Raw genomic sequence first — 17,821 nt, 5'->3', positions numbered from 1 at the left:
CTTTTATTCTGGTTACGCAACACACATCAAGTCTCACTTATCTCGAGGAAAGGATACGATGGAAAAAGAGAAAGATCAACGATAAAACATTGGCTTTTAAACTGATACTCGTTTTTCTTGCGATCATTGCAAAACAGTACCTTCTTTTACTCACATCAGTTATTAGTTTGTTTTAAGTTAAACGCTTGCCAAGGTATGCAGCACTGCAATGAATTGCACAACTATTTCGAAACATCCGGTTAACCGGTTTGCGCAACAGCCTACTGTATGGCCAGGCTTTTGGAACATATCTGGAACAGTAAAAGTTACACAACTCAACACAATATGTAGCAAAACAACATCTAATTTCCATACGAACAAAAAAGTCATGCTTGCATAGTTAAAACTTTCCATTACTTAATGCTTAGCCAAACCAAAAGTGCCAAAATGATGGTTTGAAAGCACGTGACCGCTACAAACACGACTGATGGAGAATGTTAGTGGGACGAGTCAAGCGGGCCCTATAAATTAACCACCCGTGGTAGAGAATGAGGGTGGGGTTGGACAGGAAAAGAAACCATCGAAAGAAACCCTGTCGGATAGTTTCAAGCGCCGGAAGAAAGTGTGCGTCCTAAACACGAGTTTAATTTTTCTGATGGTTAATCCAGCAATACTTGTTTGTGCTTTTGAAACCAAAGCGGCCAAATAAAGCTTGAACTTTTCGGTTTGCCGTAATTTACAAACCTCGTACCTTCAGATCGGGGCCGTGTGCACGTGGTAACACAGGCAGTGCAGGATTATAAGAGGGGGAGGGGGGTTGCAAAAGTACCCCCTGATATTTTAAGCCTAATAGTACGATTGGGCGATCTAAATTTTTAAAGCACTATGATGTAACATCTTTCATAATTACAATCATATATTTTTCACATCCGCAGAGGATTTTTCTTCGTCCCTGCTATGAAGTTTTACAAGAAATATGACGCAATTGATTTGACGAAGACAGAAAAACGGCATATGCTGAAGTTTACTAAAGAGGCAATGCTGAAGCACTTTTCTTAGCAACATTAATGAAAAAACGCGGACAACTACATTTTCCATGAATACAACAACTCACCTTAGGCAATTATATATGCTCTGGTTCTAGTTAAAGTAATAAAAACAAACTTGTAACTAATGCTAAACAAGCTGTCTATATGTGCGATTTTATTTGCCTTTGTGTTGGTCTTCCTGTATTCAATCGTGTTTTTAAGTTGGTGCTGGAACTAAAAGAATGATTCAAAGAATTAATACGCAAAAACCAAAGAAATTCTGACATTGCTATTAAACTTTCTACGTTGATACTGTTTGTACTGCAGTGTATGATCATTGCAGCATGTTCAATTACTGTCGTTTGCAAACGAACCTGAGCAACAGCTCATATCTTTTGATTTTAGTGTGATAAAAAAGCAAATCATACCTTTGCAATACAAGCCATGTTCCATTGTGTGGATTGGTTTCCGTTTTTTGTTTATCCAAAGTGTTTTTCACACAGTCATCGCCAAAAATCAATTGAATTCAAAAACGTGTTTTAATACTCCCTCTGTAAAAAAGCATACATATTAGTTGTGCAGTCAAAAAAGGTTTCACTTTACCTGGTATTTCTTTATGTCATAACTGGCAAGGCGGTTGCAAGCGGTAAACGACAATCCAGTCCTGAACTGCACAATTGTGAGACGACTAAGTCTTATTCTCCAAATGTCAGGCAAAAAGTATGGAAATGAAGTAATCAATGTCGTTTTCGAGTTCTATGGACAAGTTACATACAGCAGCCAGTCCATACTATTGCAGTTTTAACATAAAGCTGGCACCTGTATACAAACAAACAAAAACTGTTGTAATATGTTGAGTTGTGTTTACAACCACATTGGTTCAGTCTTGTTATGTATATTTACTGCATTAAACATTACAAACACATTTTCCGAGTAGTGGCGTAAATCCACGACAAACATCACACATAAATAACCAAAACAAAAGCTGCCAAAGTTTTGATGCCAAACACTTTCCAATCCTTCTTTTCTCTACATTCTTGCACATAAAACTGGTGTCCGTTATTCATCGTTTTGTGTCTGGAACAGTTGCCAGAAATCCACACTCGACGTTTTTCCAGAGGCACAATTATACGTGACGCACAGAACGTCTTTTCTTGCCTTGCAGGTAACTCGAATTTGGCGCGCGTGGAATTGAAAATATGTACTAATGTACTTCGAATATCTATAATTGTACTAAAAAGCGTGGGGATTTTGCGCCAAAAGCGGCAAAACGGGAGTTCTGACAGCGGATGGGTTAAGCACCGTGATTGGTATAAGGCAGGGGTGCAAAAATACGGTTGCAGGTTCGCGCCACGCGACCATAACTTGCAGCCACAATTATAGGTGGTTTATACTTTTTTAACTAATTTTTTAGAACATTACTAAAGCACTGATGCAGTGGCACAACTCGCAAATAAAAACAGAGATTAGGCAATGATCTGCCAAGTAACCAGAATAGCGTTATCGTATCAGGGAAAAAAGGTTCACCCTAATCGTATTCACTTTTAATTAACACGCTTGTTTTTTACCCAGCTTTTATCCAGTAATTTGTAGTTTAATAAAAAGACTACACTCTCAGAAATAGGTCAACGCTAAAACCACAACAAAAAAGCTGAGGTCATATTGTCTGGTCTTCATATGATGCTCGTATAACACAAATCAACATACGTTGTTGTAGTTAGGGTTGGCCCGATAATATTGTATCGGCGCCGATAACTGACGCTATGTGTAGTATCGGTACTCAACCATACTTAGGTGGCATCGGAACAAATACCGATACATTTGTAAACGAGTAAAACATGCTTTAGTAAGCTTGTTCTGCCACTAATTTTGCGAACAGTCACTTCATACGTACTTTTGACTCGGTTGCCATTGTAACGCAATCTCTGCGTCAGGTTTGGACGTTTGCTGTTCATATCTGAGAACATATGAGGCGAGCCGAAAAACCGATTTGCCGAATCAACAATTTTAACAACGATTCGGTTTTTAAGTTTTAACATCTTGGGTACTGGTATCGGATTACAAACTTTTGGTACTGGTATCGGATACAAAGTTTTGCCGTGATGTTATCCAAGCACGCAGGGCTCCACCACTTGCCGCCGTATGCGTTCTCCAAGCAGATTATGGCCGCTAAAATGTATATGGAAATATATGTGTTGGCGGTCTTGAATTGGGCACTAAACATAAATTTACTTCTCGCGAGAGTATTGACACAAAGACTGTTAAGCCGTCTTTGGCATAACACGGTATATATAAAGGAACATTTGAATTATGTAACAAGACACTCGGAACCCTCACCCCTTTTACATAAGGTTATGCATAAAGCGCATTTGTATAATCAGTATATCTATAGGTGACTGGTCTCTTGTTTTTTATGTCAACGTCTTTAACACGCAATTTCGTAATGAAAAAACTTTATGCTTAGCGCCACGCAGGTCGACAAGCCCGTATTTGGTTTGCGCGCAATTTTTATGCTTTGCTACAACTGCGTTCAACGCCATTATCGGTGCCAAGTCGAGTGTAACCGGCCCCTTCTTCTTTCGAGTTAATGCCTTTGTCTTTATCGAGCTGAACTTGCAGTTTAGCGAAGCATAAAGCATTGCTTGCAAACCAAATACGGGCTTTCAAGTAAACGCATTTCTCTCTCTTTTTTCAAATTTTGTCGATTTGTGAACTGCAGCAGTTACAATTAGAGATGTACCGAATATTCGGTTTGCCAATTTATTCGGCCGAATCGGCCACTTTTGAAAAGATTTGGTTTCGGCCGAATGTTTTGTTGTGATTCGGCCGAAACCGAATCTTTTACGAACACACATTTAAAGCGTTAAACTTGTCTTTTCTGCTTAGTACCAACGAAAATCGCGTCAATCATTATATTTTTTAAAACATAATCAATTTTCCCACTGAAAAAAATCAGTAATACATTGTAGGGTTGGCAATCATGCTTGAGACAATGTTAAACCCCACACAACTAAAATAGGAACGAAACACAACTATTCTGCACTAATTGTCAAGTAGATGAACTTATGTTTTCATGTCAAACGCGTAGGGTACTACTTCGCGTGACGTCACAAATAATTCGGTTGATTCGGCCGAAATAATTCGGTAAAACCGCCGAATATTCGGTTTCGGCCGAATCGAAATTTCGCCGATTCGGTACATCACTATAGTTACAAATCCCGTAGCCTAAATCAGGGCTACTCAATTAGTTTGGTAAAAAGTACGTCTTTAACACGCAATTTCGTAATGGAAAACTTTATGCTTAGCGCCACGCAGGTCGTCAAGCCCGTATTTGGTTTGCGCGCAATATTTTATGTTTTGCTACAACTGCGTTCAACGCCATTATCGGTGCCAAGTCGTGTGTAACTGTCTCTCTGTTTTTTTCTCAAAAATTGCTGACTCGTCTTCAGTATATACACAGTGTAAGAGTTTGGACTAATACACTCCACTGGGTGTTTGCGTTGTAGATCGCTGTAGTTCAGTGGTTCTCAAACTGTGCGTCGCGACGCCCTGGTGCGTCGTTTCAATTTTCCAAGGGCGTCGCAGAATATTTCCGTTTCGTGACTGAACTCAGTTTATCTCATAAAAATGGGGTTTCAGTGCGGTTAACGTATATCTACGTCCAAATAATTTTTGCGTAGAGTGCGGATTGACGTAAATTTACCTCAAAAGTTTTTGATCAAAAACGCGGCTGTCCGTTAAGGCGTTAATGTACGTCGAGACCAAACAGTACAAGCAGCATGTGCGTGATAGGCGCGTGTCTAGGGCGGCGCTTGGCTGGCATTAAACTTGATTATGTGAACTGAGTCTTCAAAACAATGCAACAAAGGCGACTTTTCTAGCAAAGGCTAAAACCTTACTTTCATTTTAATTCGTTATTGATGCTGTTGAGGCCTTGTAGCAGACAAGAGCACTAAAAAGTGTTGAGGGCAGTGTTATGACTTTGTCGAAAAACAGTTAGGCTAAAATTGTTCTTTACTGTTTATTGATAAGTTTCCTCATTACCTTTTATTTGCTGGTGCGTCGTAAGTCCAGAAAACTTTTCCAGAGGCGTCGCAACAAAAAAAAGTTTGAGAACCACTGCTGTAGTTCATGTCTCTATGCGTATACTCAATTCTTTAACTAGTCTTTTTGCTAAACATATTTTTAACTGTATAAAATGCAGTGGCGTGGTACTTTACTTCAAGATAGGCAATCTATATGACTATCGTGTGAAAGAAATAACACTCAATTACTAGCTGATGTTTGTAAGACAATACATTAGATTTATTAGGGCAGCATAAGGCGCAACAACGACATACAAAATACAGTTTATTACGTCATAGATACAATCGTGTGCAAACAATCGCCGTTTTGTTAATAGTGTAGTGGAATAACAGACGTTTTGTCGTCACAAAGTTGTACTTTAGGCTCCTCGGAAACTCTGACAATCGCTATGCGAACTCGAGTTAACTGTCGCTGCATAGCAACGATCAAGAAATTAACACACCATATTGCGCAGGTGGCCGAAATAAAAACACCAAACACCGTCGAGGTCCACATCCTACGCCCCAAAGGTCCGGATGTGGACCGCGGTCCCTGGCATAGACTAACAGTTTGCTAAGCCTTTGTTGAAGCCTTGTATTTGTATAATCTTAGATTTGTGGTTAATATTAAGGATTGGTTTTATATTATGTATGTAATCAGGTAATTTGTCATTTTTGCCTTGTGTGTTATATCGTAACTCATTTAGGAAAATTCGATGGTAGTGTGTAAATGGTTGTATGAATTTAGACGTGTAAAAAAGTTTAACTTTAATTTAAACTGAACTTGGTACACAAAGTTCCATGAGCGTAAGAGTGAATTCACGCTTGACTAAGTATAAATTTGTGAGGCCAGTACGCCAGGCCCATTGAAGGCGCTATACCGAATCAGCCGGTCACCAAGCATTCACCACCTGGCGTACTGTGATTTACATATGAGTGTGCCGTGATCGCTGGTCTGCATAGACGCTTCAGGGCTGATCCCAGTTATGAATTTATGTTCATCTTAACTGATACTGGTCAATCTGGCGATCCCCTACTACGAAGCTGACATGTGCAGCATACGAGGCAGGCAACGGTGCTTGTGATTCGACTTTCGGCGGATTCTCCACTGAGCCTGTGTAGCTCAGTTGGTAGAGCGCGAGTCCCGGAAAGACTCCTGTCGTGGGTTCGAATCCCACCACAGGCTAGATTTTTCTAGCCTGCGCCTTGCCTTGTGGTGGTGAATGCTTGGTGACCGGCTGATTCGGTATAGCGCCTTCAATGGGCCTGGCGTACTGTGATTTACATATGAGTGTGCCGTGATCGCTGGTCTGCATAGACGCTTCAGGGCTGATCCCAGTTATGAATTTATGTTCATCTTTGTGAGGCCAGTTTAGACTTAAGTCAGATATAGTAGTGTTAATAGGCAAACTAGAAACGTTACAGTCTAAATCAATTTTGTGGGGCTACTAGAGAGATCTCGGTAGCAATATGTGACAGAGTTTGAAGCAAGAAACAAATCAACAACTTAGATAGTGACGTCACTAACAATTGAGACTTATCATTAAACCGTACAGTTCAATCTATGCTCTATGGATTAGGTCAGGGGTCACTAAACTACCGCCCGTGGGCCGGATCCGGAAGTCATTTTATCCTTCCCGCGGCCATCTTTTGGTTTGCCAAATCGTATTGATAACTTTGTAACATTCAAAAATCAATTCACCCCTCACGAAAGTTTTCCTGACACGATATGTAGAATTAATATTAACTGGTGTCCTAGGATTACAACGCCCAGGATTAATCCAAAGCCAGTTTGTTATGTCACAGACAAGACTGCAAGTATTAATTGTGCGCAAACAATTGTCTTCGTTTGTTATTTGTGACGTAAGTATTGCTTGTAAGATGAAACTACACAGTTTAACAGTCGCTCGACCACATTTTAAATAGGATTGCAGAAAGACCATATCTTGGAATCGGAACCCTTATAAAAAACGGCGCTTGGGAATGCGGCGCGCGCGAATCATAATTAAACTTATCCGGCCCCCAGAAGAAAAAAGTTTGGTAACTCTTTGATTTGGTTATAAATTAATCTGGAGTTCAGGCACCATAAATGTGATATTGTGACTTAAATCAATTTCTTTAAATCATTAGATTATAAACAAAAAGATTAAGACACTTGGTGGTCGTTTATAAAATAGGAACCTGTAGGCCTAATACAGCTGTCAATAGCGATATGGTAGTGCATTATACGGAAAGAGACACATAATGCATATGCGAAATAGCTATAACGTGTGCTTAAACACTACACTGGTACCAAATTTGCGTGGTACCAAATTGCGAAAAAAATTTGCACCCTTTGCAATTTGGTATAAGGTAAGTTTATTTATTTATTTACTTTTTTTTATCATTTGAAGACGTGTAGACTGTAGAAATTATAACTTACACGGCAATGGCTGAACTAAAATACTCCGTGCGCAAAGCTAAAAAATGCGATTGCCCGGAAATACTGAATATGACAATGGAGCTGGCCGAAACCGAAAACAGGGCGGACCAAAACAACATGACTGTGCCAGTTCTTGAAAGAGATGGATTTGAAAAAGATCCGCCGTATTATTACGCGTTTGTTGCAGAAAAAGACGATGGGACGTTAATCGGCTACGCTGTGTACGTCTATCAGTATTCAACATGGAACGGCCGAATCATGTACCTTGAAGATATCTGTGTAAAAGAGGCATACAGAAATCAGAAAGTCGGTTTTGACTTATTGAAAGCCGTCAACAAGGTTGCCTTGGAAACCGGTTGTTGCCAAATGCGTTTTGCTTGCTTGAAGACAAACCCTGCTATGAGTTTTTACAAGAGGCATGGTGCTCTTAACCTGACTGAACTGGAAGGTCAACATATGCTAAGATTTGATTTGGATGTTATGAAAAGTGAACTTTCATAAACTATATTGGTGTGGTGTATCGTGTATTACAGAACAAATAAGCGCATATATCATACGAGTTACTGTGATTGCATGAACGTTGTATTTCGTCATCGTCACCTGATCAGTGCTCGACCTCGATTGTCATTTGTCGCAATTTAACACCTTTTACCATCTGTACAGTTACGTCATCGCCACCTTTTTCACTATATATATTCACGTGTGTTGTAACGATATAAGAATCAGAGGCTAGCTCTCTCTCTCGCTACAATATCGGCGATGCTACTAGCTAACTCAATAAACTAACCTCAATGTTCAACACCGTCCAATATATCGGACTAAGCACAGACAAGCCGTAGCTCAGATAGCCAAGGACCTAAGGATGTAACACATCTACAGCCAAAGATACTTCTGTAGTGAAAGTACGACGTCATCAGGACCTTTACCCCTACATAAATTGGTGAACCCGACGTGATCTTGACGGTCAACTACTCAACTACGAAACTCTCAGCTGTCCATTTACAGTTCCTTGGCAATTTCAAACCAACAGTCTTCAAGACGATTTTGCCAGTTGGTTTAATTCAACTATCGGTCAACCGTCCGCAATCAAGATGGTTTACCCGGACATGTCTATCAGCCAACATACTGAGGGCAATACGTACTCGTTGATACCTAACGGAGGAACAACCGAGAAGCCGCAATACCTCCGTTATCTGAAGAACAAAAGTCGCCATGACAAAGAAGAGCAAGAAAAAAGAAGACGACAAAGCAAAATGGTCCACAGCGTCGATGACGATGTTGCTTGTTAAAAACACTACAAGTTAAGTTTCATTTTTGATGCATGTTTTATTACTAAGCTACGCCTAACTTTGTGTTATGTTAGAAAACTTTTTAATGACTACGTCAAAACGCCTAACCCTGTGTTATGTCCAAACCTCTAATGACTTCGTCAGTATTGTTATACGACCTTCCCTATAGTGACTACCATAGGTTGGTACTGTACAAAATTGATTTTAGACTTGACATGGCAATGTAATTCTATACGATAAACGAATTTTATTTAGCTAAAACGTGCTAAGGAAAAATGCAGAGGGAATGCTTCGTATTAGCGGTAATTCTGGTGTTTAAGCTAAACGCATAGGGCACTGTTTATACAAAGCGCCATAGTCGCGCTAGCGTTCACTGAGCGCCGATGCTAGCTCATTTTGAGCACATTTCACTACGAGCACGCTCTCGTAGGCAGTAATGCTGTTAGTCGCCAAGCATTACTTTACTTTATACCATCCGACAAAGCGACACATTTCATAAGACTGCAGATTGCACCGCACTGCCAGTCAACACATGTTGGAGGCACTGCCCCAGAATTTCACATGTGCATTTTCACTTTGCCCACACCAAACCGTGTACGTTAGCCAACCCTGCCAAGTACTATGTCTCGTTAAGTTGTTTACACATTCGAATTTCTAGCACAAGCCAGATGTCAAAACGAATTTTATTTGTATACACCTCTACCTGCATGCCACCACACGAAAGACTAGCTCTCCGGAAAAGCACTTTTCGGCGGGGTGGCCTGTGTGGTGTATCGTGTATTACAGAACAAATAAGCGCATATATCATACGAGTTACTGTGATTGCATGAACGTTGTATTTCGTCATCGTCACCTTATCAGTGCTCGACCTCGATTGTCATTTGTCGCTGTTTAACACCTTTTACCATCTGTACAGTTACGTCATCGCCACCTTTTTCACTATATATATTCACGTGTGTTGTAACGATATAAGAATCAGAGGCTAGCTCTCTCTCTCGCTACAATATCGGCGATGCTACTAGCTAACTCAATAAACTAACCTCAATGTTCAACGCCGTCCAATATATCGGACTAAGCACAGACAAGCCGTAGCTCAGATAGCCAAGGACCTAAGGGTGTAAAACATTTACAGCCAAAGATACTTCTGCAGTGAAAGTACGACGTCATCAGGACCTTTACCCCTACATTGGTAAGGTCTCTGAATATGCAAGCAGTCATTTGTTTGAAAAACTTAAGAATGTTTTAAATCAGAAATACCTAATGTTAAGATTACTAGTGTATGGGAATAAAGATTAGAATCAAGTTTTAGTTTTGTGGTGACATAGAGTGTGCTGGTGTTAAAATGTATCAAAGAACATTTTATTTGTCTGAATGAATTAAGTACTTGCCTTCTGATTTAACAAATGCCATTCTGAAACGCAATAGTTTCATAATATATTAAGAAAGGAAAATATGTGGAGTAATAATAAAGAAACGAAAAATATGTGGAAGCAATCATACAATATTCTGAAGGGATTTCTATGGAACCTGCCAACCCTGTTCTTAACGGTAATACTACCAACACTTAACACTGGAACTTAGCTGACGCCTGGTTTGGTAAGTGGCGCAACAGAGCATAAGCGTTTATGGTGCTGACTCAGCAATCATTTTTACCATAAACCAAAATTGTTGAGTCGGCACCATAAACTCCTACGCTCCGTTGCGCCACCTACCAGAAATTCCCAGACCGGGCGTCAGCCGAATTCCAGTGTTAGTAGCTCTACCGTTCTTAGCAACAACCGCTCCCATTTTAGAAAGTAAACCAGCATTTCTTTGCAGTGAAAAAAAGTCGAAACCGCAGTTCGCCCAACCTCCTGATTGGCCACAGGGCCACTCCAGGCTGAAATATCTGCAGAAATGTACCATTTGGTAATTCATATTTGTGATGCTGATTTAAAGTTTTGTCCAAATAATGATATTCTGAAAACAGCGCTAGTTGATGTAAAATCAAAGCACAGGCATTACCTAAACTCGAAACGCTGGTTATGACGGCATTGGTCATTTTTTTATACAGTACACCCCAAACCAGAGTAGCAAGTCGGGCCGGGCTTTTCGGGCCGGGTTCGGGCTTAGGTATTTGTCAGAAAACGGGCTCAAAACGGGCCTGACTTTACGTTCCGTTTCCGTCATTTTTTAGCAACAATTCTCTCGCTTTGATCGAATGCCCACCCTGGTCTAAAACGTATTGTTTACCCCATTGTCTACTATTGTTCATTGTGTTTGTTGTCTTTTCTCTTTTTTTCTTTCTCATACTTTGTTGCAAGGCTTTCGTGGATAGACCTGTCAATCAAAATTTCGGGCCTAAACGGGCTTCTCAAAAACGTTTCGGGTTCGGGTCGGGCTTCGGGCTTATACTTTCGGGTTCGGGCCGGGTTCGGGCCGGGTTCGGGCTCAGATTTCGGGCCCGCTTGCAACTCTGCCCCAAACATTTCCAAACGTCTTACCAAAATTTTCCATTCCGGTCACACGAAAAATAGGGAATCTAAGCATTCTGGTTCGAATCAGTTATCTTTCCCCTAAGTTGACTTGGTGCTTATAGACAACAAGCGTAAACGAAACTAAGAAACATAAACGGATCTGTCTAAAACACGGGACGACGGAAATCGATGTCTAAAAGACGGGATAGACGGGGTTACGGGACAGACGGGAAAAGTGCCAAACTAAAAGACGGAAGAGGTGGGACTACGGAAAATCGCATATTAAACTTGAATAAAAGACGGGCCTGGGTGAAAGTTCACATGCAGTGCTTATAGCGTTGGACGGGACTACGAAATAACGCATATCCTGCATGACTAAAAGACGGGACCTAGTCCCAGGGTTTGTGCTTTTTTGTTGTTCCTCTAACGCAGTGGTTTTCGAACTTTTTTATTATTGTTGCAAAACTGACCCGTTGCCACTATATCGATGGCTCGCGGCCCTTAAGCCTGAACGTGTATTGTAGCAAAACGAAAGTTAATTTGCAGAGTTTTAGCTTAATACGCAAAATTACGCATTACAATAATCCAAATACAGTTTGTGACATTACAGACAAGACAGAAAAGATTACGATGGTGCGCGAACAATTGCATTTGTGATAGTTGTCATGAAATAAAAGCTATTGTTTCGCATTGGAGATAGTCGATCTTTATTTCTACTTTGATTTTGACTTATTCAGTGAAACAAATTGACGCCAAATAAGATTATAAAGGTACTTCAACCTTTTCGCGGACCCCGCAAAATTGCTTTACGGACCCCTAAAGGGCAGCGGACCCCAGTCTGGGAACCGCTACTCTAACGCTACAAGAGGTGCCTGTGAACTTTCACCCAGTCCCGTCTTTTAGTCATGCTAAATATGCGCAATTCCGTAGTCCCGTCTAACGCTATAAGAACTGATTGAACTTTCAACCAGTCCCGTATTTTAGTCATGTCGATCAAATGCTTTTTCGCAGTTCCGTCTAACGCAGTGGTTCCCAACCAGGGCCCTTGGCCCCCCACGAGCTGTGTTCCAGGGGGCCACGGGTGTAGATTCACCTGAAACACCCACTAAAAGCCGTTTTCTTTTTAACTTTATTCCCTAATTTAATCGACTATTTCACATACTATTTGTCTGTATTGCAGTTTTTCACGATAACGGATTCTTGTTTGCGCTATTCGACCTGTTTAAAGCCGAAATAGTACCGAATTCCAACACGAGATTGACATTTACATTTTTAAGGGGGCCGCAGGTTCTACAAGGTTACTTTTAGGGGGCCATGAGGCCCAAAAGTTACTTTTAGGGGGCCACGGTCAACGAAAGGTTGGGAACCACTGGTCTAACGCTTTAAGAAATGCATGTGAACTTTCACCTAGTCTCGCCTCTCCCGTCTTTTAGTTTGTCACTTTTCCCGCCTGACCCGTAATCCCGTTTCTCTCGTCTTTTAGACCCCGATTTCCGTCTGTCCGCTATTCCCGTATCTCAGACATGTCCTCCATTAACAACTTCATGTTCACATTTGCAAAAATTCATCCGTGACACAGTCGTCTCCGCTCTTTTTTAACCGAGTGAAGGTGAGTGTGACGCAAAAAAAAGTAACAAAGCAAGATAGGTCAAGAGAACTGTTTTTTATTCATAAGTATGTTATCTCACTAAATACTTATAGTTTACGGTAAACCATAAAATCGCTCTTGTCTTTTGTATTTAAAAGCATAGGGTATAGCGCCAAAAGCGGCATAATGAGAGTTCTCATAGGGGATGCACCGTGATTGGCATTAGCTGCATTTATTTTATTTTTTGTCGAGATTATAACTTGCAAGACAATGGCTGAACTAAAATACACCGTGCGCAAAGCTAAAAAATGCGATTGCCCGGAAATACAGAATATGATAATGGAGCTGGCCGAAACCGAAAACATGGCGGACCAAAACAACATGACTGTGCAAGTTCTTGAAAGAGATGGATTTGAAAAAGATCCGCCGTATTATTACGCGTTTGTTGCAGAAAAAGACGATGGGACGTTACTCGGCTACGCTGTGTACGTCTATCAGTATTCAACATGGAACGGCCGAATCATGTACCTTGAAGATATCTGTGTAAAAGAGGCATACAGAAATCAGAAAGTCGGTTTTGACTTATTGAAAGCCGTCAACAAGGTTGCCTTGGAAACCGGTTGTAGCCAAATGCGTTTTGCTTGCTTGAAGACAAACCCTGCTATGAGTTTTTACAAGAGGCATGGTGCTCTTAACCTGACTGAAGTGGAAGACTGGCATATGCTAAGATTTGATTTGGATGTTATGAAAAGTGAACTTTCATAAACTTAACTGTGCTATATTGGAATATGGAAGGCAGTCATTTGTTTGAAAAACTCAAGAACGTTTACAATAAGAAATACCTAATGTTAGGATTACTAGTGTATGGGAATAAGAATTAGAATCAGGTTTTAGTTTTGTGGTGAAACAGAGTGTGCTGGTGTTAAAATATATCAAAAAACAGTCATTTGTCTGTCTGAATTAAGTAACTGCCTCCTAAATTTAACATCATACTGAAATGCAATAGTTTCATAATATCTTTTTGTTACAACTTACTATGACAATCTGCTTATGCATTAACTACTCATTCATGCAATTAACATTTTTAATTTAATCACAATAATTGTGTTTCAGAATCAGCTAGTTAATTGAATCCTCATGTTTTATTATTTCTGTAATATTTAACTATGGCTGACAAGGTAAGCACTGTTGCTTCAATAAAAGCCAAAGGCAATGCCTTAATGAAGGAAGGAAAATATGTAGAAGCAATCATACAATATTCTGAAGGGATTTCTATGGAACCTGCCAACCCTGTTCTATACAGCAACCGTTCGTTGGCATTTTTGAAAGTAGACCAGCATTTCTTTGCTGTGAAAGATGCTGAAACCACAATTCGCTTAATCCCTGATTGGCCAAAGGGTCACTACAGAAAAGGACAGGCTGAAATATCTGCAGAAATGTACCATGTGGCAATTAAAAGCTTTGATGCTGGTTTAAAGTCTTGTCCAAATGATGAAATTCTAAAACAAGCTTTATTTGATGCAAAATTAAAGCACGAGCAATACCTAAACTGGAAACGCTGGACCTTAAAAAAGTATGCAATTATTGCTGGTATTATTGGTTCCTTGCTTATTATTGGTGACATGCTTTGGGAGTCTGAATATGCATTTATTACAAGGCCATGGCTACGTGGTTTAGTAGTTAGTTGTTCAGCTGCATTTGGATATGTTTTGGCATCCCTTGTGCTTTCGATCCACCGAAGCACCAAAGCATCATTACTACAACCACCACCTGAGCTTATGCAAGGAACTGACCTTGACTACAACCCTATGAATTCAAAACAGAAATCCACAGAAAGTGAAAGTACGTCTGTGTATGGGGATTCCTCTAGCTCGAGTTCCAGAACCAAAAGTGAATAGCATTCATGGTTACAACTGATTTAAATGCAGTGTATCTTGTTATTTGTGCATTACCATTTCAAATTTATTGTTGCAATGTTAGTTGTGTTGGTTTTATTATTTGCCAAATAATTAAATTTTGTTGAAACTTCATCTGTATTTAAAGAATAGATCATTAGAGTTAGATAAGCAAAGCTGGATTTCTTCATGGTTTAGTCATTTGGACAATGCCCGGCATAATTTATACACTTGCTAACTCATACAACATTTTTGTTGACGTTTAGTAGAAGTCACACTTGAAAAATACCATCAATCACAAGTTGTTTGTTGTTTTATTATCCACGCGTTGCTTCTGAATAAATTAGGGTGTGATTTACTAAACGGCATTTGCCAGTGCGGGCTTACTGAAGCACCACGTGGCTAAAATGCTACATTCTACAATCCGCCAGTGGGGGCACAAGCGCAAGACGATCAAAAGTAGAGCTACGAGTGTTGAAAAACCGCCTGGTTTGGCACAGGGAATGTGGTGATGCAACAAAATATTTCAAGGTGGGTGTAAAAGGTTCAACAGGGCGTGTTTCTGACAAATGGTTACACGAATGAAAGTTTTGATTGAATACAGAATTTTCCTTAGTTTTATTGATTATTCCAGTGCTGCTACAGCAAAAAGACAAACAACAAAGCAGAGGGGAAAAGGAAACAACAACATTTGGGTGGGTAAGAGGGTTTGTTACATGCGGGGGGATATACACAGGAGTACACAGACTGCCATTAAGGGTGGGCGATGATTTGCAGCCAAATGAAGCAAGGAAAAGTTTTTGTTTGAAGTTTTGAAACGCAAAAAAGGTGGGACTGTAAGTGAAAATTGCCGAATCTTCTAGAAGCCGCTTTTCTTCTCCGCCTCGATATCTGCAATACGCAAAAGTAATTAGCTTCTTTGCTGAAACATAAACAAAGGCCCAGAAGCAAATACAAATATTTATACGTGCGCGGAACGAGTATCACCGACTAAGAACAAAAAGTACCTCAACACAACAGGTGACGTTTGGTGATAAATAATGCACAAGGGTCGCTACAACGCGTTTCAAAATTGAATTTAAGAATCGTGCAGATATAAATTTAGCCCCTAACGGTCGGGTTTAAGTGTTCACAGACTTCAAAACGTTACATTGACACAAAATGTCCACATTTTTACCAAAAACCTGTTTTCACAGAAAACATTACCACATACTGATTCACATTGCAACTAACGACCATTGAATAATGAGTTTTCTTTTAAAATACGTTTAGCTCATATGGTCGGTCGTGCAAACAGCCCTAAAACGGTGTTTGTTCCGATAAAGCGTGCATGGTTGCAGTTTTATTGGTACACAACGAGCAGAAAACGACAAATCGTTACCTTCTTGCGTGGGAAGATTGCTCTTTTCTTCAGTCGATACGTGCTTAAGGTTATCCTTGGGAAATTGCGACAATTGGGTTAAAGTCTTTTCGTGGGCGTAGGCTAAAACACAATAAAAAAATTTACTAAGTCGTAATTCGACTCCTGGTATTTCTTGGTGTGATGTGACAGGCGTCACTGTTTTACATCTACCTTTATTATGAAGATCTTAGGTCAATTTCACAGGTAGGACACGGAAGCAAAGGGCAAAAGAAAGCATCCATATCACTGTTTCAAACATATCACCGTGTTTTGGTGTGAAACGACATGACAGAAAATTAAATGTATGTTACATCAATCCTACGATTGAACAAGATTCGTCGCATATGCTTTTCATGCCGTACATTGTTGGGTTTTTGGAATACGTTCAGTAAGTCAGATTAGATTACACGTTTTAGCTTAAAAGCATGCAACAGCAGCTTCGGATGATTGTCCGATAAACGTATTTTCGAACGGTTATTCATTTATAAAAGTGTTTATTTACCCAGCATAAGGCATACAAGTGGCAAAATAGAATTAAACAAGAGAGGTTTTTGCCACGTCAACAAATGCTGTGTTAAACTTAAGCTACAGTCAGTGCGAATCCTAAACTATGTTGTGAAGCTATTATGCGTTTTCAGCAGAAAAAAATGTAATAAATAGACTTGTATGCATGGGATATAAATGCCCAAAAATACATAAACAAGCGACGAGATTATATTAATGTTTGAAGTAACAATATGACACATTAGGAAAATTTTCCCGATTCATTAATTCTTAATGTTTAGATAAAATAATTTGACAATACCTTGCTTGGCACCGTCATTCTTCTCCTGGACTTCAGTCTTTTTGAGATTGGATTTTTCGAATTGTTCTACCTGAGACAAGTCTGGTTTGGTGGCCATTTTGAAGCGGTTTGTGGACAAAAAACACGAGAAAGAATTAACAGCAATTTATTGCAACTACCTAAATGTACAGGGAATAAAAAAATATGACGTTAGGAACACGCAATGTTGAGATAACAGGACATCTCGCATTACAACAAGAGTTAATATAGTATGTCATTGCAAGTTTTATTTCCATTCTAAAACTGGAGTATGTGTTTGGCATTGTGGGTTATGTTACCCCTTAACGTTCAGCAAACTAGTCTCATCGTGAAGTTACTTTGCGACTGCATACATCAAAGCAACGCGTACTTCGTTTAACAACATTTTAACGACAAGAAAAAGACCATATAACCTACGAATGTGTGCAAGATTCCTGCTGTTACTCGTGTACAACTTACACGCTCCTTATGCTGTAAGTAATAAGTTTTACTCAACAGCGTATTTATAAAAGCGCAAGCCTAAAGTAGATCAGACGCCCTTTTGTAAAAAGACCCTGCTGGAAACGCTTCACTTAAAATGACCAACACCGCAGGCACACTCATCATGCATTTAATTGAACCCAGGTCTCAACAGTCTTGCTCGCTCCTCCGTTAAACGCGACTGAGCGCTTTACTTCCGTATATGCCCAATCTCTTCTCGACCAATCGCTAATCGACTACGCCATGACGTAATTTCCGGGCCTTTCCCCGCCCAGAGATCATGCGTCGCATCAATACGGCTTTTCGCGTGCGTTTAGCAAATTTTATTACTGTCCATCGCAAAACGCTAAACACGAATAAACCTTTGTATGAGGACGAAATTAGCAATTGAACCT

At 40.0% G+C, this 17,821-nt stretch overlaps 3 protein-coding genes, 1 non-coding gene and 1 pseudogene across 4 annotated transcripts; 4 read left to right on the top strand and 1 right to left on the bottom strand.

The window, feature by feature from the left end:
• Window positions 1-6,183: 6,183 nt before the first annotated feature.
• Window positions 6,184-6,257, top strand: Trnas-gga (transfer RNA serine (anticodon GGA)). Its single transcript has one exon. It is a non-coding gene; the product is annotated as a tRNA-Ser (tRNA).
• A 1,214-nt stretch (window positions 6,258-7,471) lies between these two features.
• LOC145237592 (thialysine N-epsilon-acetyltransferase pseudogene) lies at window positions 7,472-9,834 on the top strand (annotated as a pseudogene).
• A 3,117-nt stretch (window positions 9,835-12,951) lies between these two features.
• LOC145237591 (thialysine N-epsilon-acetyltransferase-like) lies at window positions 12,952-13,941 on the top strand. Its single transcript, XM_080100520.1, has one exon. It carries the CDS (start codon window positions 13,097-13,099, stop codon window positions 13,589-13,591), a length of 495 nt encoding a protein of 164 aa, XP_079956646.1. The 5' UTR covers window positions 12,952-13,096; the 3' UTR covers window positions 13,592-13,941.
• A 51-nt stretch (window positions 13,942-13,992) lies between these two features.
• Window positions 13,993-14,856, top strand: LOC145237590 (uncharacterized). The gene has a single exon (XM_080100519.1). It carries the CDS (start codon window positions 13,993-13,995, stop codon window positions 14,722-14,724), a length of 732 nt encoding a protein of 243 aa, XP_079956645.1. The 3' UTR covers window positions 14,725-14,856.
• Window positions 14,857-15,016: 160 nt separating this feature from the next.
• On the bottom strand, window positions 15,017-17,116 carry LOC145237593 (uncharacterized). The gene is made up of 3 exons (XM_080100521.1): window positions 16,929-17,116; window positions 16,103-16,204; window positions 15,017-15,612 (listed from the first exon to the last, which is right to left on the bottom strand). Exons 1-3 carry the CDS (start codon window positions 17,023-17,025, stop codon window positions 15,581-15,583), a joined length of 231 nt encoding a protein of 76 aa, XP_079956647.1. The 5' UTR covers window positions 17,026-17,116; the 3' UTR covers window positions 15,017-15,580.
• Between the last annotated feature and the right edge of the window lie 705 nt (window positions 17,117-17,821).

The sequence above is a fragment of the Phallusia mammillata genome, chromosome 7, assembly GCF_965637545.1.
Source record: "Phallusia mammillata chromosome 7, kaPhaMamm4.hap1.1, whole genome shotgun sequence".
NCBI lineage: Eukaryota > Metazoa > Chordata > Ascidiacea > Phlebobranchia > Ascidiidae > Phallusia > Phallusia mammillata.
The sequence above is the reverse complement of the archived record's forward strand: the minus strand, read 5'-3'. Positions and strand labels throughout refer to the sequence as shown.

Excerpts from the sequence above, each read along its gene's own strand:
- LOC145237591 (XM_080100520.1), top strand. The coding sequence starts at position 13,097 with ATGGCTGAACTAAAATACACCGTGCGCAAAGCTAAAAAATGCGATTGC.
- LOC145237593 (XM_080100521.1), bottom strand. The coding sequence starts at position 17,025 with ATGGCCACCAAACCAGACTTGTCTCAGGTAGAACAATTCGAAAAATCC. Across the intron at positions 16,205-16,928 it reads GAATGACGGTGCCAAGCAAG|CCTACGCCCACGAAAAGACT; the intron begins GTATTGTCAAAT and ends ATTGTGTTTTAG. Across the intron at positions 15,613-16,102 it reads CAATCTTCCCACGCAAGAAG|ATATCGAGGCGGAGAAGAAA; the intron begins GTAACGATTTGT and ends TGCGTATTGCAG.
- LOC145237590 (XM_080100519.1), top strand. The coding sequence starts at position 13,993 with ATGGCTGACAAGGTAAGCACTGTTGCTTCAATAAAAGCCAAAGGCAAT.